Here is a 25,176-nt window from a genome sequence, read left to right as displayed (position 1 = left end):
AACATCTCTGGAGAGACCTGAAAATAGCTGTGCAGCGACGCTCCCCATCCAACCTGACAGAGCTTGAGAGGATCTGCAGCGAAGAATGGGAGAAACTCCCCAAAACAGGTTTGCCAAGCTTGTAGCATCATACCCAAAAAGATTCCAGACTGTAATCGGTGCCAAAGGTGCTTCAACAAAGTACTGAGTAAAGGGTCTGAATACTTATGGAAATGTGATGTTTCAGTTTATTTATTATTATATTTATAAAAAACAGTTTTTGCTTTGTCATTATGGGGTATTTTGTGTAGATTGATTGTGTGTAGAACAATTTAATACATTTTAGAATAAGGCTGTACCCTAACAAAATGTGGAAAAAGTCAAGGGGTCTGAATACTTTCCGAAGGCATTGTATTAGTAGATGGGTAAAAATAAAGAAAGCAGACATTGAATATCTCTTTGAGCATGGTGAAGTTATTATTTACACTTTCGATGGTGTATCAATACACCCAGTCACTGCAAAGATACAGGCGTCCATCCTAACTCAGTTGCCGGAGAGGAAGGAAACTGCTCAGGGATTTCACCATGAGGCCAATGGTGACTTTAAAACCATTACAGAGTTTAATGGCTGTGATAGGAGAAAACTGAGGATGGATCAACAACATTGTAGTTACTCCACAATACTAACCTAAATGACAGAATGAAAAGGAAGCCTGTACAGAATAAAAGGTACTGTCCACAATAGGCTGAGAGAGGCTGGATTGAGGGCTTGTAGGCCCGTTGTAAGGCAGGTCCTCACCAGACATCACCGGCAACAACGTCGCCTATGGGCACAAACCCACCGTCGCTGGACCAGACAGGACTGGCAAAAAGTGCTCTTCACTGACGAGTCGCGGTTTTGTCTCACCAGGGGTGATGGTCGGATTCGCGTTTATCGTCGAAGGAATGAGCTTTACACTGAGGCCTGTACTCTGGAGCGGGATCGATTTGGAGGTGGAGGGTCTGTCATGGTCTGGAGCGGTGTGTCACAGCATCATCAGACTGAGCTTGTCATTGCAGGCAATCTCAACGCTGTGCGTTACAGGGAAGACATCCTCCTCCCTCATGTGGTACCCTTCCTGCAGGCTCATCCTGACATGACCCTCCAGCATGACAATGCTACCAGCCATACTGCTCATTCTGTGCGTGATTTCCTGCAAGACAGGAATGTCAGTGTTCTGCCATGGCCAGCGAAGAGCCCGGATCTCAATCCCATTGAGCACGTCTGGGACCTGTTGGATCGGAGGGTGAGAGCTAGGGCCATTCCCCCCAGATATGTCTGGGAACTTGCAGATGCCTTGGTGGAAGAGTGGGGTAACATATCACGGCAAGAACTGGCAAATCTGGTGCAGTCCATGAGGAGGAGATGCACTGCAGTACTTTATGCAGCTGGTGGCCACCCCAGATACAGACTGCTACGTTTGATTTTAACCCCCCCTTTGTTCAGGGACACATTATTCAATTTCTGTTAGTCACATGTCTGTGGAACTTGTTCAGTTTATGTCTCAGTTGTTGAATCTTGTTATGTTCATACCAATATTTACACATGTTAAGTTTGCTGAAAATAAACACAGTTGACAGTGAGAGGACATTTCTTTTTTTTGCTGAGTATATACAGTTGAAGTCGGAAGTTTACATACACTTAGGTTGGAGTCACTAAAACTCGCTTTTCAACCACTCCACAAATTTCTTGTTAACAAACTATAGTTTTGGCAAGTCGGTTAGGACATCTACTTTGTGCATGACACAAGTAATTTTTCCAACAATTGTTTACAGACAGATTATTTTACTTATAATTCACTGTCTCACAATTCCAGTGGGTCAGAAGTTTACATACACTAAGTTGACTGTGCCTTTAAACAACTTGGAAAATTCCAGAAAATGATGTCATGGCTTTAGAAGCTTCTGATAGGCTAATTGACATCATTTGAGTCAATTGGAGGTGTACCTGTGGATCTATTTCAAGGCCTACCTTCAAACTCAGTGCCTCTTTGCTTGACATCATGGGAAAATCAAAAGAAATCAGCCAAGACCTCAGAAAAATAATGGTAGACCTCCACAAGTCTGGTTCATCCTTGGAGCAATTTCCAAATGCCTGAAGGTACCACGTTCATCTGTACAAACACCATTGGACCACGCAGCCGTCATACCGCTCAGGAAGGAGACACGTTCTGTCTCCTAGAGATTAATGTACTTTGGTGCGAAAAGTGCAAATCAATCCCAGAACAACAGCAAAAGGACCTTGTGAAGATGCTGGAGGAAACAGGTACAAAAGTATCTATATCCACAGTAAAACCAGTCCTATATCAACATAACCTGAAAGGACGCTCAGCAAGGAAGAAGCCACTGCTCCAAAAACGCCACTACGGTTTGCAACTGCACATGGGGACAAAGATCGTACTTTTTGGAGAAATGTTGTTTGGTCTGATGAAACAAAAATAGAACTGTTTGGCCATAATGACCATCGTTATGTTTGGAGGAAAAAGGGGAAGGCTTGCAAGCCGAAGAACACCATCCCAACCGTGAAGCACGGGGTGGCAGCATCATGCTGTGGGGGTGCTTTGCTGCAGGAGGGACTGGTGCACTTCACAAAATAGATGGCATCATGATGAAGGAAAATTATGTGGATATATTGAAGCAACATCTCAAGACATCAGTCAGGAAGTTAAAGCTTGGTTGCAAATGGGTCTTCCAAATGGACAATGACCCCAAGCATACTTCCAAAGTTGTGGCAAAATGGCTTAAGGACAACAAAGTAAAGGTATTGGAGTGGCCATCACAAAGCCCTGACCTCAAGCCTTTAGAAAATGTGTGGGCAGAACTGAAAAAGCATATGCGAGCAAGGAGGCCTACAAACCTGACTCAGTTACACCGGCTCTATCAGGAGGAATGGGCCAAAATTCACCCAACTTATTGTGGGAAGCTTGTGGAAGGCTACCCGAAACGTTTGACCCAAGTTAAACAATTTAAAGGCAATGCTACCAAATACTAATTGAGTGTATGTAAACTTCTGACCCACTGGGAATGTGATGAAAGAAATAAAAGTTGAAATACATCACTCTACAATTATTCTGACATTTCACAATTTTAAAATAAAGTGGTGATCCTAACTGACCTAAGACAGGGAATTGTTACAAGGATTAAATGTCAGGAATTGTGAAAGATTGAGTTTAAATGTATTTGGCTAAGGTGTATGTAAACTTCCGACTTCAACTGTGTGTATATATATACATTGGGGAAAAAAAGTATTTAGTCAGCCACCAATTGTGCAACTTCTCCCACTTAAAAAGATGAGAGAGGCCTGTAATTTTCATCATAGGTACACGTCAACTATGACAGACAAATTGAGAATTTTTTTTCTCCAGAAAATCACATTGTAGGATTTTTAATGAATTTATTTGCAAATTATGGTAGAAAATAAGTATTTGGTCACCTACAAACAAGCAAGATTTCTGGCTCTCACAGACCTGTAACTTCTTCTTTAAGAGGCTCCTCTGTCCTCCACTCGTTACCTGTATTAATGGCACCTGTTTGAACTTGTTATCAGTATAAAAGACACCTGTCCACAACCTCAAACAGTCACACTCCAAACTCCACTATGGCCAAGACCAAAGAGCTGTCAAAGGACACCAGAAACAAAATTGTAGACCTGCACCAGGCTGGGAAGACTGAATCTGCAATAGGTAAGCAGCTTGGTTTGAAGAAATCAACTGTGGGAGCAATTATTAGGAAATGGAAGACATACAAGACCACTGATAATCTCCCTCGATCTGGGGCTCCACGCAAGATCTCACCCCGTGGGGTCAAAATGATCACAAGAACGGTGAGCAAAAATCCCAGAACCACACGGGGGGACCTAGTGAATGACCTGCAGAGAGCTGGGACCAAAGTAACAAAGCCTACCATCAGTAACACACTACGCCGCAAGGGACTCAAATCCTGCAGTGCCAGACGTGTCCCCCTGCTTAAGCCGGTACATGTCCAGGCCCGTCTGAAGTTTGCTAGAGTGCATTTGGATGATTCAGAAGAGGATTGGGAGAATGTCATATGGTCAGTTGAAACCAAAATATAACTTTTTGGTAACAACTCAACTCGTCGTGTTTGGAGGACAAAGAATGCTGAGTTGCATCCAAAGAACACCATACCTACTGTGAAGCATGGGGGTGGAAACATCATGCTTTGGGGCTGTTTTTCTGCAAAGGGACCAGGACGACTGATCTGTGTAAAGGAAAGAATGAATGGGGCCATGTATCGTGAGATTTTGAGTGAAAACCTCCTTCCATCAGCAAGGGCATTGAAAATGAAATGTGGCTGGGTCTTTCAGCGTGACAATGATCCCAAACACACCGCCCGGGCGGAGTGGCTTCGTAAGAAGCATTTCAAGGTCCTGGAGTGGCCTAGCCAGTCTCCAGATCTCAACCCCATAGAAAATCTTTGGAGGGAGTTGAAAGTCCGTGTTGCCCAGCGACAGCCCCAAAACATCACTGCTCTAGAGGAGATCTGCATGGAGGAATGGGCCAAAATACCAGCAACAGTGTGTGAAAACCTTGTGAAGACTTACAGAAAATGTTTGACCTGACCTGTGTCATTGCCAACAAAGGGTATATAACAAAGTATTGAGAAACTTTTGTTATTGACCAAATACTTATTTTCCACCATAATTTGCAAATAAATTCATAAAAAATCCTACAATGTGATTTTCTGGATTTCTTTTTCTCAATTTGTCTGTCATAGTTGACGTGTACCTATGATGAAAATTACAGGCCTCTCTCATCTTTTTAAGTGGGAGAACTTGCACAATTGGTGGCTGACTAAATAATTTTTTCCCCCACTGTATAGATATATATATATATATATATATATTTATTTAGGAAAGACACCAAGAGACTATTTACACGCTATTCATATATACATATTAATCTCTACACAGTTAAATTAGATATTTAGAAAGAGGAGAAGCGCTGTGAAATAGCTTAACTGGTGGCAGAGCATTCCACGATAACATGGCTCTATCCATAACTGAGCGATGCATTAAATCTGTTTTTGGTTTGGTTTCTCCTTAACCCTCAACCATAAACGACTATCATGCATGTTGTTGATGTTATTTGTGTGTGTGCAGTTAAGGGCAAGGCGTGCTGCTTTGTTTTGAGCCAGCTGCAGCTTTGCTAGGTCTTTCTTTGCTGCACCTGACCATATTACCAGACAGTAATCAAGATGGGCCAACTTAACAACTAGTACAGTTGATCTTTGTGTCAAAAATGCAGAACATCTTCACAACAACACTGTCAATATGACTTGACCATGATAACTGACCATCCAATGTTACTCCTAGGAGTTCAGCTTCCTCAACTTGTTAAATGGTCACACCCTTTATGCACAACTCCAGTTGAGGTTTAGGTCTAAGAGAAAGCTTTGAACCAAATACAATGCTTTTGGTTTAGATGTATTTAAGACCAGTTTATTGTTAATGACCCAATCTGACACTGACTAACTCCTTGCTAAGACTCTTAGCGAGCTCACTGGCTGTAGGTGCTGATGTGTAGAGTGTGCAATCATCAGCATACATAATTTTAGTTTCTTGTAAGACGCGGCAAATCATTTGTAAAAATAGAGACGAGTAACAGCCCAAGGCAACTGCCCTGAGGGACACCGCACTGTACATATCTGATGTTAGAGAAGCGTCCATTGAAGAATACTCTGAGTTCTATTGGATAGATAAGTAACTCTCCAATCATGTGATGGCAGGTGATGTAAATCCATAAAAAGTGAGTTTTTTCAATAACAAATTATGATCAATAACATCAAAGGCTGCACTGAAATCTAACAATACAGCTCCAACTACCATCTTATTATCAATTTATTTTAGCCTATCATCAGTCATCTGAGTCAGTTCAGTACAAGTTGAGTGCCCTTCCCTATATGTACACTGAAAGTCAGTAATTAGCTTGTTCTTTTAAAAAAATAACCATTGTATTTGTTCAATGACACAAATGAAGTAAAATGATAGAGGACATTGCTCATGATACGCACCCCTCAAAATGATACAAATGTAACAACAGCCTGAGTGCACTGGACTTGAAACAAAGATACAGATGTAACCATGTGCCATGTAATGTACACTACCAGTCAAAAGTTTGGACACACCTACTCATTTAAGGGTTTTTCTTTATTTTTACTGTTTTTTTAATAATAGTGAACACATCCAAACAATGAAATAACACTTATGGAATTATTTAGTAAACAAAAAAGGGTTAAGTATATTTTATATTTGAGAATCTTCAAATAGCCACCCTTTGCCTTGATGACAGCTTTGCACACTCTTGGAATTCTCTCAACCAGCTTCACCTGGAATGATTTTCCAACAGTCTTGAAGGAGTTCCCACATATGCTGAGCACTAGTTGGATGATTTTCCTTCACTCTGCGGTCCGACTCATCCCAAACCATCTCAATTGGGTTGAGGTCGGGGGATTGTGTAGTCCAGGTCATCTGATGCAGAACTCCATGTCATCTGATGCAGAACTCCATCACTCTCCTTCTTGGTCAAATAGCCCTTATACAGCCTGGAGGTGTGTTGGGTCATTGTCCTGTTGAAAAACAAATGATAGTCCCACTAAGCCCAAACCAGATGGGTTGGCGTATCGCTGTAGAATGCTGTGGAGCCATGCTGGTTAAGTATGCCTTGAATTCAAAATAAATCACAGACAGTGTCACCAGCAAAGCACCCACACACCATAACACCTCCTCCTCCATGCTTTACGGTGGGAAATACACATGCAGAGAACATCCATTCACCCACACGTGTCTCACAAAGACACGGCGGTTGGAACCAAAAATCTCAAAGGACACATTTCCACCGGTGTAACGCCAATTTCTCGTGTTTCTTGGCCCAAGCAGGTCTCTTCTTCTTATTGGTATCCTTTAGTAGTGGTTTCTTTGCAGCAATTCGACCACGAAGGCCTGATTCACACAGTCCCCTCTGAACAGTTGATGTTGAGATGTGTCTGTTACTTGAACTCTGAAGCATTTATTTGGGCTGCAATTTCTGAGGCTGGTAACTCTAATGAACTTATCCTCTGCAGCATAGTTAACTCTGGGTCTTCCATTCCTGTCGCGGTCCTCATGAGAGCCAGTTTGAAGGTTTTTGCGACTGCACTTGAAGAAACTTCCAAAGTTCTTGAAATGTTCCGGATTGACTGACCTTCATGTCTTAAAGTAATGATGGACTGTCGTTTCTTTTTGCTTATTTGAGCTGTTCTTGCCATAATATGGACTTGGTCTTTTACCAAATAGGGCTATCTTCTGTATAACCCCCCTACCTTGTCACAACACAACTGATTGGCTCAAACGCATTAAGGAAAGAAATTCCACAAATTAACTTTTAAGAAGGCACAGCTGTTAATTGAAATGCATTCCAAGCGACTACCTCATGAAGCTGGTTGAGAGAATGCCAAGAGTGTGCAAAGCTGTCATCAAGGCAAAGGGTGGCTATTTGAAGAATCTCAAATATATTTTGATTTGTTTAACACTTCTTTGGTTACTACATGATTCCATATGTTATTTCATAGTTGTGATGTCTTCACTATTATTCTACAATGTAACAAATAGTACAAATAAAGAAAAACCCTTGAATGAGTAGGTGTGTCCAAACTTTTGACTGGTAGTGTATTATCTGACCAGCACTAGTGCTCCCAAGTCAAAATTCCATGTGCATTCTACAGGTCACGTTTATAGGTGAGTGTTAAAAAAATTATAATATCAAGATTAGGAAAAGTATCGCGGCACACCTGAGAACTCCTAAAGACAAATCAGTGTGCCGGTTGGGAACCACTGGTTTAACCAAGTCACCATAGTCACAAACTATAGATCTACCGAGCGTCACCATCTTCACCAAAATAGTGCTGTACAGAGCTCAATGTCCCTCAAGACCAGGTGTATCAAACTCATTTTCTTCAGGGGCCACATTCTCTCTTCGCTGAGGTCCAGAGGGCCACACTGCAAATGTAATATTACCTTGCAGTCTAATTCCACAAAAACAGTACTCCTGTATCAATGAAATGTTTGACCCTGACTGACTAGCTTTCATTTCAGTGACTGAGTGGGCAGGATACAGTGAATATGTTTGTGTGATTACCTAATATACGGTGTTGAAAAGCTACCACCTAGAGAAACAAAGTAACCAATTACCTCATTATTATAAGAAATCATATTACGCTTTCATTAAATGCCTCGCTATCACAAAATAGCCAATTATCTTGCTACTATGAGAAAGAAGTTATTACGACGTAAGTAAACTTATTATAAAATAAAAAATATCATTATAATGGCCCGGGAATCATAACGTTGTTCCAATATAATGCGTGTTCTTAGAACATGAATACACTGTGGTTACTGCAACTCATGTCCAACGAGGAGAGGTGGAACATTGTCTTTCTTTCTTTCCTTCTTTCTTGCCGCACTTGGTGATTTGTGGTGGGCCGTACTGATATTACACACTGAAACCCGTACATTTGTGGCTGTTCCCCGATGAACCCGCTGGTGTACTTTCAGGTTGCCGCTTTCAGTGAATCTCTTATCGCACATTTTACTGGTAAGGTTTCTCTCCTGTATGGATTCGCATGTGTCTGCTAAGGTCGCTGTGGGAGGTAAAGCATTTGTCGCACTGTGTGCAGGAGAACGGCCGCTCACCAGTGTGGATCCGCCGATGTATTGTGAGATCGTAACATCTTCTAAACCTCTTCCCGCAATGCTCACAGCTTTTGGGGCGTTCATCCGTGTGTGTTCGTGAGTGTACCAACAAGGCACCTGAGGTACTAAAATTCTTTCCACAAACGGTACATAAGAACGGTTTTTCCCCTCTGTGCCAGCGGAGGTGACCGATCAGTATTTGATGTTGAATAAATCCCTTCCCACAAATAGAACAGACAAAAGGTCGCTCCCCAGTGTGAGTGCGTACATGGGATTGTAAAGTTCCTGCAGACCTAAAGCCTCTGCCACAATGTGAGCAAACATATGGCCTTTCTCCAGTGTGAACTCGATGGTGCTGTTTTAGAGCCACCTTCGTTTTGTATCTCTTCTCACACTGATCACAATGGAAGGGCTTCGCCTCAGAGTGAACCGTTTCGTGTCGTCTCAGTTCATATGAACATTTGTGACCCTTCCCACACTGGGAGCAGATGTACCGGTTCTTCCTGGTCTTCTTGGCTGAGGAGATTTCTCTCTCACTGACAGGCAGGGCGTTGTTCTCAGATCCAGCTTCTCCAGAGCCCAGGATCTCCTTTGGATGTTTCTTCTTGATGTGCTCCTGGAGGGTGAGCCATCTCCTGTTGGAGAACTGGCACTGTGAGCAGGAGAAGCCCTGGGACTGTGGGGGCTTGGCTTTAGCTTGTCCTGCAGGTAGAAAACACAGGAGTGTGAAATAAGGGCTGCTGAGTTCAAAGTTCCATTGCAGATTGTTGTCAGTAGCTGATGTTTTTTTATTATCCATGCAGAAATTTGTTCAGCAATTATAGAATATGTGTACTAAATCGTTATAAACTAGTGGAGTAAGAAATGTTGTTACTTTAAAATAAAAAAGTTTGACTACCGACCCCACTCTGCTACTGGAAAAAGTAATCAAACTTCACCAACTCAGTTCGCCAGTGTATGGATGTATGCAATGTATTCCGCCCTGAATTTCCTTACCATTGATGGCCACTAATGATGGCTGTTTCTGCTGCCCTGAGTTCCCAGAGGATTCCCCAGCCTCTTCCAGTCTTTCAGTGCCCTCATCACTTTCCTCATTGGCGTCTTCGTCCTCCCCACTGACTTCTTGCTGTCTCTCCTCGCCACTCTCCTGTTCTTTCAGTCCTTCAGGCTTTTCCTTCTCTCCGTTTCTCCTCACATCGCTCTCGTTCTTCACCGTGCCTTTTTCTCTGCCTCTTTTGGTCTGTTCAGACTTCAGTGAGGGAGCGAGGAGGGACAACGTGGACAGGATGGTATCAGAGTCATAGAACAAAAAATCTGGAAGAGAAACCACGTTTACATCCACAGTTTTTATGCAAGTAAAGTCATACCGTATATACAGTGGGGGAAAAAAAGTATTTAGTCAGCCACCAATTGTGCAAGTTCTCCCACTTAAAAAGATGAGAGAGGCCTGTAATTTTCATCATAGGTACACGTCAACTATGACAGACAAAATGAGGAAAAAAACCCCAGAAAAATCACATTGTAGGATTTTTAATGAATTTATTTGCAAATTATGGTGGAAAATAAGTATTTGGTCAATAACAAAAGTTTCTCAATACTTTGTTATATACCCTTTGTTGGCAATGACTCAGGTCAAACGTTTTCTGTAAGTCTTCACAAGGTTTTCACACACTGTTGCTGGTATTTTGGCCCATTCCTTTATGCAGATCTCCTCTAGAGCAGTGATGTTTTGGGGCTGTCGCTGGGCAACACGGACTTTCAACTCCCTCCAAAGATTTTCTATGGGGTTGAGATCTGGAGACTGGCTAGGCCACTCCAGGACCTTGAAATGCTTCTTACGAAGCCACTCCTTTGTTGCCCGGGCGGTGTGTTTGGGATCATTGTCATGCTGAAAGACCCAGCCACGTTTCATCTTCAATGCCCTTGCTGATGGAAGGAGGTTTTCACTCAAAATCTCACGATACATGGCCCCATTCATTCTTTCCTTTACACAGATCAGTCGTCCTGGTCCCTTTGCAGAAAAACAGCCCCAAAGCATGATGTTTCCACCCCCATGCTTCACAGTAGGTATGGTGTTCTTTGGATGCAACTCAGCATTCTTTGTCCTCCAAACACGACGAGTTGAGTTGTTACCAAAAAGTTATATTTTGGTTTCATCTGACCATATGACATTCTCCCAATCCTCTTCTGGATCATCCAAATGCACTCTAGCAAACTTCAGACGGGCCTGGACATGTACTGGCTTAAACAGGGGGACACGTCTGGCACTGCAGGATTTGAGTCCCTGGCGGCGTAGTGTGTTACTGATGGTAGGCTTTGTTACTTTGGTCCCAGCTCTCTGCAGGTCATTCACTAGGTCCCCCCGTGTGGTTCTGGGATTTTTGCTCACCGTTCTTGTGATCATTTTGACCCCACGGGGTGAAATCTTGCGTGGAGCCCCAGATCGAGGGAGATTATCAGTGGTCTTGTATGTCTTCCATTTCCTAATAATTGCTCCCACAGTTGATTTCTTCAAACCAAGCTGCTTACCTATTGCAGATTCAGTCTTCCCAGCCTGGTGCAGGTCTACAATTTTGTTTCTGGTGTCCTTTGACAGCTCTTTGGTCTTGGCCATAGTGGAGTTTGGAGTGTGACTGTTTGAGGTTGTGGACAGGTGTCTTTTATACTGATAACAAGTTCAAACAGGTGCCATTAATACAGGTAACGAGTGGAGGACAGAGGAGCCTCTTAAAGAAGAAGTTACAGGTCTGTGAGAGCCAGAAATCTTGCTTGTTTGTAGGTGACCAAATACTTATTTTCCACCATAATTTGCAAATAAATTCATTAAAAATCCTACAATGTGATTTTCTGGAAAATGTTTTCTCAATTTGTCTGTCATAGTTGACGTGTACCTATGATGAAAATTACAGGCCTCTCATCTTTTTAAGTGGGAGAACTTGCACAATTGGTGGCTGACTAAATACTTTTTTCCCCCACTGTATATATAAAATAAAATCAGGACAGCTCTTTTTTTTATTTTTATAAATGCAAACAGATAATTTGTTAGTTTGACATGGTGGGATTCTTTGGTGCACGAAAATGTATTATAGGAGAAATGGAGGTGGAAACGCCTTCATGCGCAAATATTGATATAGTAACCACCATATCGAAGTAAACTTGGCCACGTGATGATATGGTGTGTTGTCTTCCCACTACAACTCGGGAAACCATGCAGCTTATTAAGATACAGATGAAATAAATGATGAACTTCACAGGGTGGTGAAAGTGCACGGTGATGAGCTTGATGCTCCTTTCCAATAAATATTGAGGGTCTTATTGTGGTGACATGATGGTCGATGCTCGACTGCCGTTAGACAAATACTCCTCTCTCTTATGCATAATATTCTCATGTAAACTAGCCTACCTGCACTGTATCTGTGAGCTGTTAGCTAGCACTTTTGTGACAACTATCAGTGAAGTTGAAAATGCGATGGAAACACATTGAACTTTAGATTTTTATTCAGTACATTAAAACTTAAGCAAACAAGTACAGTGTGTGTGCACTACATCATCACGCACTGATTTGTATCCGCATTAACTCCATTTGGTGGAAACACACCACTGGTGGGAAAATGCGCACTTTTTCTTTATGCAGATTTTTGAATATTCGCATGAAAATCTGTTGCCAATTGGATGGAAACATAGCCAGAGAGAGAATCCAAATAACTCCAAATTCTCTTTCAGGACAATCCCCCACAGGCATTTAACCCAGAGGTTAACACAAGTTCAAATAGATCACCTGAGGGATCCTTACCTTTTTTTAGGTGCCCCAGATTTCTATGATGCTGCAGCAGTGTCTTCAGATGCTCAGGGTCAGAGACAGACTGCTGACACTCCTCCAGGTCAGCAGGGGTCAGTTTGAGAATGGATGCTGTCTGAGGGAGAGAATAAGCATGTCTGCAGAACAGAGAAAAGCACAGTCCAATCCCACATGACCCCTAGACCCTACCCCTTTGACACTTACTGATGTTTATTCATTCACGGAAGGGGGTCATTTATTTATTCATATTTTTTATCCTACATTTCAAGCATGTGTACAAATGAATGTCAACATGTTTTAGATGATCTAATAGGATGGAGATGGTACCTGTGTAAAGCTGGGCACTGGCAGCATCTCCTCCAGTCTGTCGAAGAACTGCCACACCAGTATCTGCAGCGCTGTGTCGTACCTAGTGCTGTACTGCACAGGGAACACCTCCTTCAGCACAGAGATAGAAAGGGAGAGTCGTGGTTTTAGTCAAGGCATATGTAGACATTTTATCGTATTCAATATTCGCCATGAGGTCATACTAGTCCTTTGAAAGAGGGATTTATGACATCTAGATGTTAGATATCTCACCTGAAAAAAGTGTTCCCTCTTCGCTGAGTCTTCTAGCAGAGTTTGGACCAGCTCCACAAAGTTATCCTTTGAGGCCTCCACTTCTTTGTCTTTGCTCTGAATATGTAATCACACACAAAACAACTGTAACCATCTACAATGAGAAAGTAAAGCAGACTTGCCATTAACAGACTGATGTGTGTTACAAATATTACAGGTTACTTACCCCTTCACGTGTTGTGCATGACTGGATTCTGTCCAGGTGGGGCTGGATGGTTTTGTAGTCAGCTGGGCTAGACTCCACACCTCGACACAATTCAAGAACCAGCTGAAACAGAAGATGTATGCATTAATAACGGCTGCCTGAACAATTTATACACTGAGGAAACAAATTGAGGAGTCAAATATGTAACTGATAATGAGTGAACAGAAGTTGTCGAGGAAATTGTGATGAGAGCGATCTTCTGTCAGCATCCCTTGTCTGTGAGATCCAGGGGCTTGGGATGAACGAAGGTCTGAATCTCACCCCACATTATACTTTAGTGGTAGACATTTTATAAATTTTTCTCCTGACCCTACACCATTCCTAACCCTCAACACTTCCACCTGTCTCACCCTCGCTCTCAGTCCCAGGATGAGTTGGACCCTTTGCCTGAACGTCAGGAGCTCCGGAACCATCTCTGTCACCAGAGTCACAAACTCCTCCAGCTTCCCATACTGCATCACGTTACGCTGCTGAGCCACTTGCCACATGGATGCAGACATCAGACGTAGTGGTGGCACCAGGAGACGCAGGGAGGATAGAGGGAGATGCATTTCTTTCACCAGAGGAGGAAGTTAGACAGCTCATGTTAGTACACACCATTGTTTTCGTGTGGCACTTGTGTCTTTGTAAAAAATGTGGCTATATGTTTGAAAGTACAATGTGAATGTCAAGTCTCATGGGCAGCGTTCAGACAGGAAGCCTAATTCTGATCTTATGACCAATCACATCAGATCTTTTCACATTAAACATTTTTCAGAGCTCATCTGATTGGTCAAAACACCAATTAATGAAAAAAGATCAGAATTGGGCTGCCTGTCTAAACGCAGCCATGGAATTGGACTGCATGTCTAAACGCAGCCATGGACTGCCAGTCCTTGCACCCATTAGCTCTTTAGCTAGCTATTTCTATTTCCCCAGCCGTTTGCTTACCAAAGTGGTAGGGTCAGGCTTGTCGACGTTAGACAATGAATACCATTAACATAACAATTCAACAAACCTGAAAATGTTGATGTAGGGTCCATTTCCCCATTCATTTGGGGAAACTTTCCAATTAGCTAGCAGGTGCGGCAAAACGTGGTTTAAAATGTTAGCTAGCTATGCATTGCCAACAAAACATCATCAACAGCTGGCCTGGCTAGTAAACAATATTTCTCCCTAAGACAGGGTTTTACTATTTTCTGAACTACTAGGCTCACCTTGTCATAATCGTTTAACTAGCTAAGTACTCTTTTTTTCTGCCCCCAGAAATGTTTTGAAACGAGTCTCTGCAGCTTTTCTTCAACAAGCTCAATTTCTTCCGCATTATGTGAGTCACGTGGTATGCAGCAGAGCCTTTCATTTGCATGTTGCGCCAGTGACCCCAACAAGGTGTATCATGTAAAGTAAACCACTGGAGGGAGGCAGAAACCTATCAAAGGAAAAACGGGGGTACGTCTCTATAGGTTATCGTGACTTCCTCACTTTAGCTTCTTGCCTTGCTTTTATCGTGTGAAGTTAGGTCATGTGGATATTTGTTTGCCATTCATGTTATTTTTTAACACCAGCAAACCATTCGTGTAGATAGATGCTTAGGGCACAACTGTATTATTGAGGGGGCGATATAGAATAGGTAGCATTTTTGGGGCCTCATCAAAAGATCACACACCTCTATGATGCCATGTACAACATACATAACGTGTTAATATGTCCAGGACGAGTTTGGTTTCCTACCATTCATCATAATCTATTTACATCCAACCACAGAAAGTCGCATTAGCGTTTCAACACAAATATGGATGAAGAAAAGGTAAGTGACTTCAACACATTTAATTAACTGAAACTGTATGGCTATTGATCAAAATCTATTGCAATAGTTATAAGAATCACAATTATATACACACAAAAATAAATCATATTTTTTCTCTCTGTTTCATAATTTTCCTATAATTCGCAAGAGGCTGAATGTATCTCACCCGAGAAAGCATGCGAGCGAGCGAAACAGCGCCCCTCTGTCTCTGTATGTGTAGCCCATCTATCAGATGTTGTCTGGTCAAAAAGAGTATGACATTATTGCCGCCCATAGCATTGAATGTAAGGGAAACAAGGGGGCAATAATAATAATAGCCAATCAACGTTGAGCTAAACTGAGTGAGCTCATTTGTGGATGGTCCTAGTGCACCAAAAAAAAATTGTCAAGGGAAGCCAATTTGGAGTTGGCTTCACAAAAATCACATCACATCAAAAGTAAAACGTCATTGACAGAAAACAATGTGAGTTGTTGCATCTCGTTGTGTTGTTGTCCTCCGGTGGCTAGCTAGCTATCTAAAATTGGCCCTTTCCTAAATTAGCAATGGATGGAGATAGGAATTTGGCCAATGATTATAACGGCAATTCTGATCCAACCATAAATTCCTATATTGTGCCCCTGGCCTGAGAGGATGGAAGTTCAATATGTAGCTAGATGTAGTAGCCTAATGTTAACTAGCTGGCTCATCGTTGCCCATGAAAGGAAGTTAGGCTAGCGAGCAAGCATTTTAGCCAGGTAGCCTAGGACAACAAAAACTAAAAGCGTGTACTTTATGACAGAGTCATAGACCTTTTCGGCAACATGAAAGAGAGGAGGATGGCATTGGCGTTTCTCTACAAGTAGGGTGAGTCAACATGTTCTTTCCACACACACACACACACACACACACACACACACACACACACACACACACACACACACACACACACACACACACACACACACACACAGAAACACGTACACATACACAAAATCAGTACCATGGACAGCCACATGATATTTAGCTTACGTTGATTGGACTAAATAGTTTTGGGGATCTTTTAGTTGTCAGTGTATTAGACCAAGCATAGGTGATTTGGTGATGTTGTAGTTGAAATGGTGCTGGAACAGTGGAGGCAGCTCCTGTTTTCTTTGCGACTTGCAGTAACTGTCCGGTGTTGAAACTGGTTGAAACCTATTGTATTTTGCTCTGTGACTCAACTTTTCATAAGGCATCAAGGTAACGATATCTACCTTTCTCTTAAATGTCATTTGGACTACATTTAGGCCCAATACAACAAAGGGTGGGAATGGGGGGTGGGAATGCTAGCAACTGCTTCTAAACAGCCAGCAGGCCAACTTTTACAAACCACTTAATTTGAAATAGAAGTGACTGGCGAGATAGTTGATGTATAGGCTTTGTCCTTTTTGCTAACACCAGCTGTGGATTGCTTGGCTTTTGCTAGCTTGTGTGCACTCTGAGCCTGTGTCTCCCCTCCTCTTCCCCGCCGGTGAATTTAGAAAAAAATGAAAAAGCTGCTTGACATTCAACCAATCACAGACAGGCCTGTTTCTACCAAGGAGGATGATGTCATCTTTCAAGCTAATTTCAATATATTTTTTTAACGGTTTGTTTCAAAACCAAGTTTGGGATAGGGTTTTACTGAGTGGTTTTTCGCTAATTTATGGCCACAACTAAAAGTAAAGGATGAGTCAACAACATTATTTGGGTATGAGCAAATAGAATAGGAGGTTTTAAAAATTTGATTTTCACTGGACAGTTACCATAAAGGCAATTTTCCTGAAGCTTTCAGAGATTGCATTTGCAGTAAATGCTGCGGATGTTGGCTTAAGTGCAAATTACCTTTAAAAGTCCACTTGTCGACAATGCGCCTTTGATTGAATCCCAGTCAAAGTCGTCTTGTGTTCAGTTCTTGTGGGTTCTGGGTTTGTTGCGTTCAGGTCTTCTTGTTTTCAGGTCATCCTGCGTTCAGGTCTTGTTGGTTCTGAATTTCTTGTGTTCAGGGTGCGTCTCAAGTGGCACCATATTCCCTACATAGTTTACTAGAGGGAATAGCATTTGGGACGCAACCAAGATCGCCTTGTGTTCAGGGCTCATATCCACAAAATGTGCTGCTCTACACTCTTGAACCTTAAAGGGTTTTTCAGAATAACCTTACCCAAATAAACTTTTTTTGTTCCATGTAGAAACCTTTTGGATTCCATGTAGTTCTACATGGACAGTTCTACATGGAACCTAAAAGGTTTCTAACAGGAATCGAAAAGGGTTTTCCTATCGGGACAGCTGAATAACCCTTTCTGGAAAAAAAATTCTAAGAGTTTAGGATATGTCCATATAATCTTATTCACTAAAAGGCAGAACTGATCCTAGATCAGCACTTCTACTCTGGCGCTTTGTGGATATGGCCCCAGGTCTTTGTGGATATGGCCCCAGGTCTTTGTGGATATGGCCCCAGGTCTTTGTGGATATGGCCCCAGGTCTTGTTGCTTTTGGGGTTGTTGTATTCAGGTCTTCTTGTGTTCAGGTCTTGTTGTTGGTTGTGGTCTTCTTGGTTCTGGTTGTGTTGACAGTGCTATAGACCACAGAGGGGTCCTCCTCAGCTGCTTGTGCCGGAGGTCTGATGAGAGACGCAACATATCATCACTTCTGGGGTCTCATTTTCTGTCATGATTAATTGATTGAAGCCAAGATCAAATTCAAAGCGCAGCACGCTGGACAGTCATGTTAAATGCTGGTCATGTTGTCTCAATTGGAAATTACCTTTAAATGTCAAGTGCATTAAAACTCGGATCGGATTGAATCCCGGCCTCAGATTATTTGACGATTTAAAGAATACATTTACAGACAGTACGTTAATTTTAATGTTACAGCATTTAAACCAAACAAGAGCTGTTCTGTTGGACATATAAGAGTTGTATGAACTATTAACAGTCAAACAAAAGTACAGTACCTTCCAGTTTCGAGATTATCTGTGATGTTTTAAAGGCAGGATTTACTCACCGGATGGCAGCAATGGGGTGGTTGAATTTCACAGCTGCATACTGGACATCCTCGTCCTGCTTCTGCGGTTGAGGCAGTTGGACAATGGGGTACAGAGGCACTTCCTGATTTTTGGAGCAAGAGAGGTCGGCACTGGCGAAGTGAACGTCATTCTGCACACCTGTAGCCACTGTCTGTGATGTGGTAGGGGTCATGGCCATCCCTGAGATATTGTCATGAACAAGGCTTGAGTTTACCTGATGGGGAGAGAAGACAGAGAATATAAGCAGACCTGGGGACTATTCATTGGTTTCGTTGTGCCAGGCAAGATTAATCAAACACATTATCTGAAAGAAAACAAACACTATTTGATCTCAAGTCAACTCACCTGTCCATTCCCTGCTGTGTCCCTTGTGTCAGAGGTGGATTTGGAGGCCTTCTTCCTGTTTTTTACATGAATAAATGAATTTAATTATGTATTAACAAACTAATGGATGAATCAATCATTGAATAACAATCAAGTTAGTAACAAATCAAAATGAAAAAGTGAAATATCAGTCTTAGAAAGATACTCACCTGAACCACATGAAGCCAGAGAGACAGAGTATGAGAATCAGAACAACAACTATGATTCCTATAGATGAATTCTTCACAGAAGCTTGCTTCCCTAAAGCATAAAGAATTAAATGAATGTTATCGTATAGTGTAGCTTGAAATAAAATAGACACATCTTACCGGCTACAATGATCAATTGAGGTGTAGATTTCTGGGCTCCAACTTCAAATACATGTTTTAAATATAAAAACCACATTTTACCTGAGACTGTAATCAATCGAGTTGTAGATTTCTGGGCTCCGATTCTATTCTCAGCCTCACAGTAGTATTGTCCACTGTCCTCAGAGCTGATGTTAGTGATGCTGTAACTCTGTCCTGATGATTTTGGTGAGGTTACGTTCTTCTTGTACCAGGTGTATTTGTCCACAGGTGGGTTTGCATCACTGCTGCAGGTCAGAGTCACTGAACTGCCCCCCACTATTTTACCAGAGGGACTGACTGATACTGACACTCTCTTTGGGCCATCTATTGTTGGGAATGACAGAAAAGTGAGTACACACAGTGTACACAAAGTATAATACCAGAATGAAGTTATAAATACTTACATGTGACAGTGAGAGTCTCTTCAGGAGAGTGGCGATCCTCATGGCCGTTTACAGCACAGGAGTATCTGCCTGTATCCTCACTGCTGACTGGATCTAGGTACAGGTAGTTATTTTTGGTCTTCGGGTTGGTGAGACGTTGTCCGTTCTTGTACCAGATGTAGATGGGGTTGGGGTTGTCAGTCAGAGTACAGGTGGTGCTACAGGTCAGTGTCACACTCTGTCCCTCTGTCACTGTAGTTTGAACATTTGCCTTCAGGCCTGGGATTAAAAACAAACATTATAACCTTATCAACTTAACCGACAACCATTGTAATCAAATGACCCAAAACATCCATATTACATACAGACGTTCATTCCTAATGTATGAGGTGAAATTAAGATATATTTCCAAAGACTTGAATGTGACTGATAAAGCATTACAAACTAGTGTACCTGTGACAGACAGCCTGACTCCAGAATGGCCAGAATATCTCTCACTTCTCACACTTTGAAAGATATGACCTTGTATGATCTGAGTCTTGAATGTGAACCAGTACTCAGCTGAGTCGCTCTCTCTCAGGTCTGTGATTCTCAGGGTGCAGACATTCACTCTATCCCCACAGTACTCCACACGATCATCATTCTGAGGTTTCACACCAGACCATCTATAGAACCATGATGTCTCTGTGACTGTATGACCTTTGGGATATGTGTAAGAGCAGGACAGATCCACTGTTGACCCCTTCAAGGCACAGATATTATGAGGGGTGGAAGTCACCCTCCAGCCATTCTGACCCAGTACCACTGCAACACAGTCACACATCATAAGGAAATGAAAGAAACCCGTGGCCCACACCCAATTTGCTCCACAGTTGCTGAGAGATGTGTGAATGGAAACCACAAGCATATACTGTATGTGAGGAGTGAAGAGCAAATCTAAATATGAACAAGGAAATGACCAATGCACACCAAATGAACATTGAGAAGCAACTTATTGTGAATTGTTTAGAAATGTCTATAGATTGAATAGCAATGGATAGGAAAAATATGGTTACTGAAAGGTTATGAATGAGACCATACCTGCCACAGACAAGAGAAAGACCACCAACACACTTCCTGCTGTTCTCAAGGCCATTTTTGCATCTCCCTCCCTGCAGTCTTACAAACAGAAAGGTAGACAACAAAAACACAGTTTATAACTGGTGAACACCTGATACTTAGCACACAACATTATTATTTATGTATTGATCTAAATCAATTGTATTCCCTAATTCTGACTATAGCGTTGAGGCCAAAGGCCCTATCATTATCAGAATATATGGATTATTACTAAAAACATCAAATGAAACACAATATTATAAGATATCGCAACACATACTTACAGAGTGAAGAGAAAAGGTCTTGTACAGTAAATCAACTTACTAGCAGTGTGTTGAAACAGGAACTAAGTGTGTGGAAACAGGAACTAAGTGTGTGGTTGACACATATTGAAAGTAGCTGATACAGAACTGTCCTTCCACTTTAGACATTAACATGCATGATGCATTCTACTTAATAATAATAATAATAATTACAATCATCATCATAATTATGATAATTATAATAATCGGAACACCACAAGGACCCAAAGACGCTTGATGCAGGACAACTAATGATGTCACATAGGTCTACAGATCTGTTAGTTAACAGAGCAGATTGAATAGAACATGACATAATAAATATGGTTACTATGATGTAGAATAGATTACACCTGATACTGCAATTAAGAGGTATCAGGCAATGAAATACTTTAATATTGTAATACATGCTAGTACATAACACATAAGGAAACAGAAATGCAAAACAAAACGTTGTTTTGCAGACATCAATTCTGCTGAACAAATCATCAAATATAGTACAATCGTATGGTATAAGCTATTATCAAGTGTACCTACACTGCGAAAATGAAGCAAGCCTAAATATCCTTTATTGAGTGATAATTCAGTTTCTTTTTTTTTCTCTTTTTTTTTAAATTAAGCTAAAAGCTATTTTACCTTAATAAGACGAGGTAAAATAATTTAGCTTGATAAGAAAAAACAAAAAGGAAAAAAATAATATATATACACTACCGTTCAAAAGTTTGGGTTCACTTAGAAATGTCCTTGTTTTCGAAAGAAAAGCAATTTTTTTGTCCATTAAAATAACATATGTCACGCCCTGACATAGAGTTGGCTAGTTGGTGAGTCAGGGTGTGAATATTTTGTGTGGGAATTTCTATGTGGACATTATAGTATTTGTATTTCTGTGTTTGGCCGGGTGTGGTTCCCAATCAGAGGCAGCTGTCGCTTGTTGTCTCTGATTGGGGATCATACTTAGGCAGACAGTTTTCCTGCCTGGGTTGTGGGATCTTGTTTATGTTCCGTGTTAGGCTTGTATGTGTATAGCCTGAGGACTTCACGTTACGTTGTTTCTTGTTTTGTTGAACGTTTATTGAGTTTAATAAACATGTACGCTTTTCACGCTGCACCTTGGTCTGACCCGTCTCTCAACGATCGTGACAGAAGATCCCACCAAAAACGGACCAAGCAGCGTGCCCAGGAGCAGCAGACACCCTGGACACAGGTGGGGAAGTCATTTTGGACTTGGGAGGAGATATTGGCAGGTAAAGGACCCTGAGCGAAGGAGGAAGCCCAGGCAGGAGAAGATCAACGGCGACATCAACGGTGCCGGCCGAAGAGGAAGCCCGAGAAGCAGCCCCAATATTTTTTTTTGGGGGGGGCTCACGGGGTGGACGACGAGGCAGCAGGAGGCCGGGAAAGGGCTGACTAGAGAGGAGGAGGCCGCTATTCTAGAAGTCCTCCAAGACCTGTGGATCGAGAGTCTGAGAGAGGAGGCCACCACGTTACGGGGGCTGTTAGATCAGAGGGAGCAGGAGGTATCCGTTCAGAGGGAGGCGCTACAGGAGGCTCAAAGGGAGAAGGAAGTAGTGGAGGCAAGGAGAGAGGAGCTGGTCAGGCAACAGAAGGAGCGTGTGTTCATAGAGGAACCTAAGTATGCGGAGATACGCACTGTCTCGCCAGTGCGCATGCACAGCCCAGTGCGTCCTGTGCCAGCGCCCCGCACGTGTCGTGCGAAAGTGGGCATCCAGCCAGGACGGGTTGTGCCGGCTCAATGCTCCTGGTCTCCAGTGCGCCTTCACGGTCCAGTATATCCTGCGCCAGTCCCACGCACTGTGTCGCCAGTGTGCGTTCACAGCCCATTGCGTCCTGTGCCTGCGTCCTGTGCCAGCGCCCCGCACATGTCGTGCGAGAGTGGGCATCCAGCCAGTATAGGTTGGGCCAGCTGTACACTCCAGACCTCCAGTACGCCTCCACGGTCCAGTATATCCTGCTCCGGTTCTACGTACTGGGTGACCAGTGCGCCTCACCAGCCCGGTAAGCCCCGTACCTGCTCCCCGCACCAAACCAGTGGTGCGTGTATCCAGTACAGTTCGGCCCGTACCTGCTCCCCGCACCAAGCCAGTGGTGCGTGTATCCAGTCCGGCACGGCCCGTGCCTGCTCCTCGCACCAAACCAGTGGTGCCTGTCACCAGCCCGGTACGCCCCGTACCTGCTCCCCGCACCAAGCCAGTGGTGCGTGTCGCCAGCCCGGTACGCCCCGTACCTGCTCCCCGCACCAAACCAGTGGTGCGTGTATCCAGTCCAGTACGGCCCGTACCTGCTCCCCGCACCAAGACAGTGGTGCGTGTATCCAGTCCGGCATGGCCCGTGCCTGCTCCTCGCACCAAACCAGTGGTGCCTGTCACCAGCCCGGTACGCCCCGTACCTGCTCCCCGCACCAAACCAGTGGTGCGTGTATCCAGTCCAGTACGGCCCGTACCTGCTCCCCGCACCAAGCCAGTGGTGCGTGTATCCAGTCCGGCACGGCCCGTGCCTGCTCCTCGCACCAAACCAGTGGTGCCTGTCGCCATCCCGGTACGCCCCGTACCTGCTCCCCGCACCAAACCAGTGGTGCGTGTATCCAGTCCAGTACGGCCCGTACCTGCTCCCCGCACCAAGACAGTGGTGCGTGTATCCAGTCCGGCATGGCCCGTGCTTGCTCCTCGCACCAAACCAGTGGTGCCTGTCGCCAGCCCGGTACGCCCCGTACCTGCTCCCCGCACCAAACCAGTGGTGCGTGTATCCAGTCCAGTACGGCCCGTACCTGCTCCCCGCACCAAACCAGTGGTGCGTGTATCCAGTCCAGTACGGCCCGTACCTGCTCCCCGCACCAAGCCAGTGGTGCGTGTATCCAGTCCGGTACGGCCCGTACCTGCTCTCCGCACCAAACTAGTGGTGCGTGTCGCCAGCCCGGTACGCCCCGTACCTGCTACCCGCACCAAGCCAGTGGTGCGTGTATCCAGTCCAGTACGGCCCGGCCAGTGGTCCAGAGCCAGAGCAATCCACTCCACCGGTGCCTGATCCAGCTCCGGTTGGTTGCTCCACTCCGGAGCCAGAGCTGTCCGCTCCACCGGGGTCTAGTCCTGCTCCGGTCAGCGTCTCCACTCCGGAGCCAGAGCATTCCGCTCCACCGGTGCCCAGTCCAGCTCCGGTCAGCGGCTCCACTCCGGAGTCAGAGCAGTCCACTCCACCGGGGTCTAGTCCAGCTCCGGTCAGCGGCTCCACTCCGGAGTCAGAGCAGTCCGCTCCACCAGGGTCCAGTTCAGCTCCGGTCAGTGGCTCCATTCCGGAGTCAGAGCAGTCCGCACCACCGGTGCCCAGTCCAGCCCCGGTCAGCGGTTCCACTCCGGGGGCAGAGCAGTCCGCTCCACCGGGGTCCAGTTCAGCTCCGGTCAGCGGTTCCATTCCGGAGCCAAACGTCAGCCCCTCTCCAGGTTCGGGGTCTTCCACACCAGGGTCCAGACAGGGCTTGGTGCATCGTGGGGGGATTGCCGATCCAGGCCCAGACGTCAGCCCCTCTCCAGGTTCGGGGTCTCCCACACCAGGGTCCAGACAGGGCTTGGTGCATCGCGGGAGGATTGCCGACCCAGGCCCAGACGTCAGCCCCTCTACAGGTTCGGGGTCTCCCACACCAGGGTCCAGACAGGGCTTGGTGCATCGTGGGAAGAAGGAGAGGGGAAGCATCGCGTCGAGGTCCAGACCAGACCAGGGGTGCAACGGGGAGGCAGAGAGGAAGAGGTCGTCACGCCCGGAGCCGGATCCACCTCCGAGGCTTAAAGCCCACCCGGACCCTCCCCTAATGAGTCAGGTTGGTGCAGCCAGAGTACGCACCTTTGGGGGGGGGGGGGGGGGGTACTGTCACGCCCTGACATAGAGTTGGCTAGTTGGTGAGTCAGGTTGTGAGTATTTTGTGTGGGAATTTCTATGTGGACATTCTAGTATTTGTATTTCTATGTTTGGCCGGGTGTGGTTCCCAATCAGAGGCAGCTGTCGCTCGTTGTCTCTGATTGGGGATCATACTTAGGCAGCCAGTTTTCCTACCTGGGTTGTGGGATCTTGTTTATGTTCCGTTTGTATGTGTATAGCCTGAGGACTTCTTGTTTTGTTGAATGTTTATTGAGTTTAATAAACATGTACGCTTTCCACGCACCTTGGTCAATCGTGACAACATCAAAATGATCAGAAATACAGTGTAGACATTGTTAATGTTGTAAATGGCTATTGTAGCTGGAAACAGCTGATTTTTAATGGAATATCTACATAGGCGCACAGAAGCCCATTATCAGCAACCATCAGTCCTGTGTTCCAATGGCACGTTGTGTTTGCTAATCCAAGTTTATCATTTTAAAAGGCTAATTGATCATTAGAAAACCCTTTTGCAATTATGTTAGCACAGCTGAAAACTGTTGTGCTGATGAAAGAAGCAATAAAACTGGCCTTCTTGTGACTAGTTGAGTATCTGGCGCATCAGCAATTGTGGGTTCGATTACAGGCTCAAAATGGCCAGAAACAAATAACTTTCTTCAG

General features: G+C 44.1%; 1 protein-coding gene across 2 annotated transcripts; it reads right to left on the bottom strand.

Moving 5' to 3' along the window:
• Nucleotides 1-8,212: 8,212 nt before the first annotated feature.
• Nucleotides 8,213-14,637, bottom strand: LOC311113222 (uncharacterized protein). 2 transcript variants are annotated; one of them, XM_084156425.1, is made up of 8 exons: nucleotides 14,324-14,637; nucleotides 13,677-13,879; nucleotides 13,288-13,389; nucleotides 13,083-13,178; nucleotides 12,831-12,941; nucleotides 12,498-12,618; nucleotides 9,701-10,018; nucleotides 8,213-9,406 (listed from the first exon to the last, which is right to left on the bottom strand). In XM_084156425.1, the coding sequence occupies exons 1-8, from the start codon at nucleotides 14,358-14,360 to the stop codon at nucleotides 8,601-8,603; spliced, it is 1,794 nt and encodes a 597-aa protein (XP_084012551.1). In that variant the 5' UTR covers nucleotides 14,361-14,637; the 3' UTR covers nucleotides 8,213-8,600. The 2 variants fall into 2 exon arrangements, with proteins under 2 accessions (XP_084012551.1, XP_084012552.1); XM_084156426.1 differs by having other exon boundaries at nucleotides 8,469-9,406; nucleotides 14,523-14,627.
• Between the last annotated feature and the right edge of the window lie 10,539 nt (nucleotides 14,638-25,176).

This window comes from Coregonus lavaretus (genome assembly GCF_964263955.1).
Source record: "Coregonus lavaretus genome assembly, chromosome: 39".
Classification (NCBI taxonomy): Eukaryota; Metazoa; Chordata; class Actinopteri; order Salmoniformes; family Salmonidae; genus Coregonus; species Coregonus lavaretus.
This window is presented reverse-complemented; position numbering and strand designations above follow the sequence as displayed.

What these genes read in the sequence shown, in the direction of transcription:
- LOC311113222 (XM_084156425.1), bottom strand. Translation starts at nt 14,360, where the DNA reads ATGAATGGGGAAATGGACCCTACATCAACATTTTCAG. An exon ending in CCCTACATCAACATTTTCAG is followed by an intron (nt 13,880 to 14,323) that starts GTTTGTTGAATT and finishes CTCTGGTGAAAG; the next exon opens with AAATGCATCTCCCTCTATCC. An exon ending in TCTGGGGCACCTAAAAAAAG is followed by an intron (nt 10,019 to 12,497) that starts GTAAGGATCCCT and finishes TTTCTCTTCCAG; the next exon opens with ATTTTTTGTTCTATGACTCT.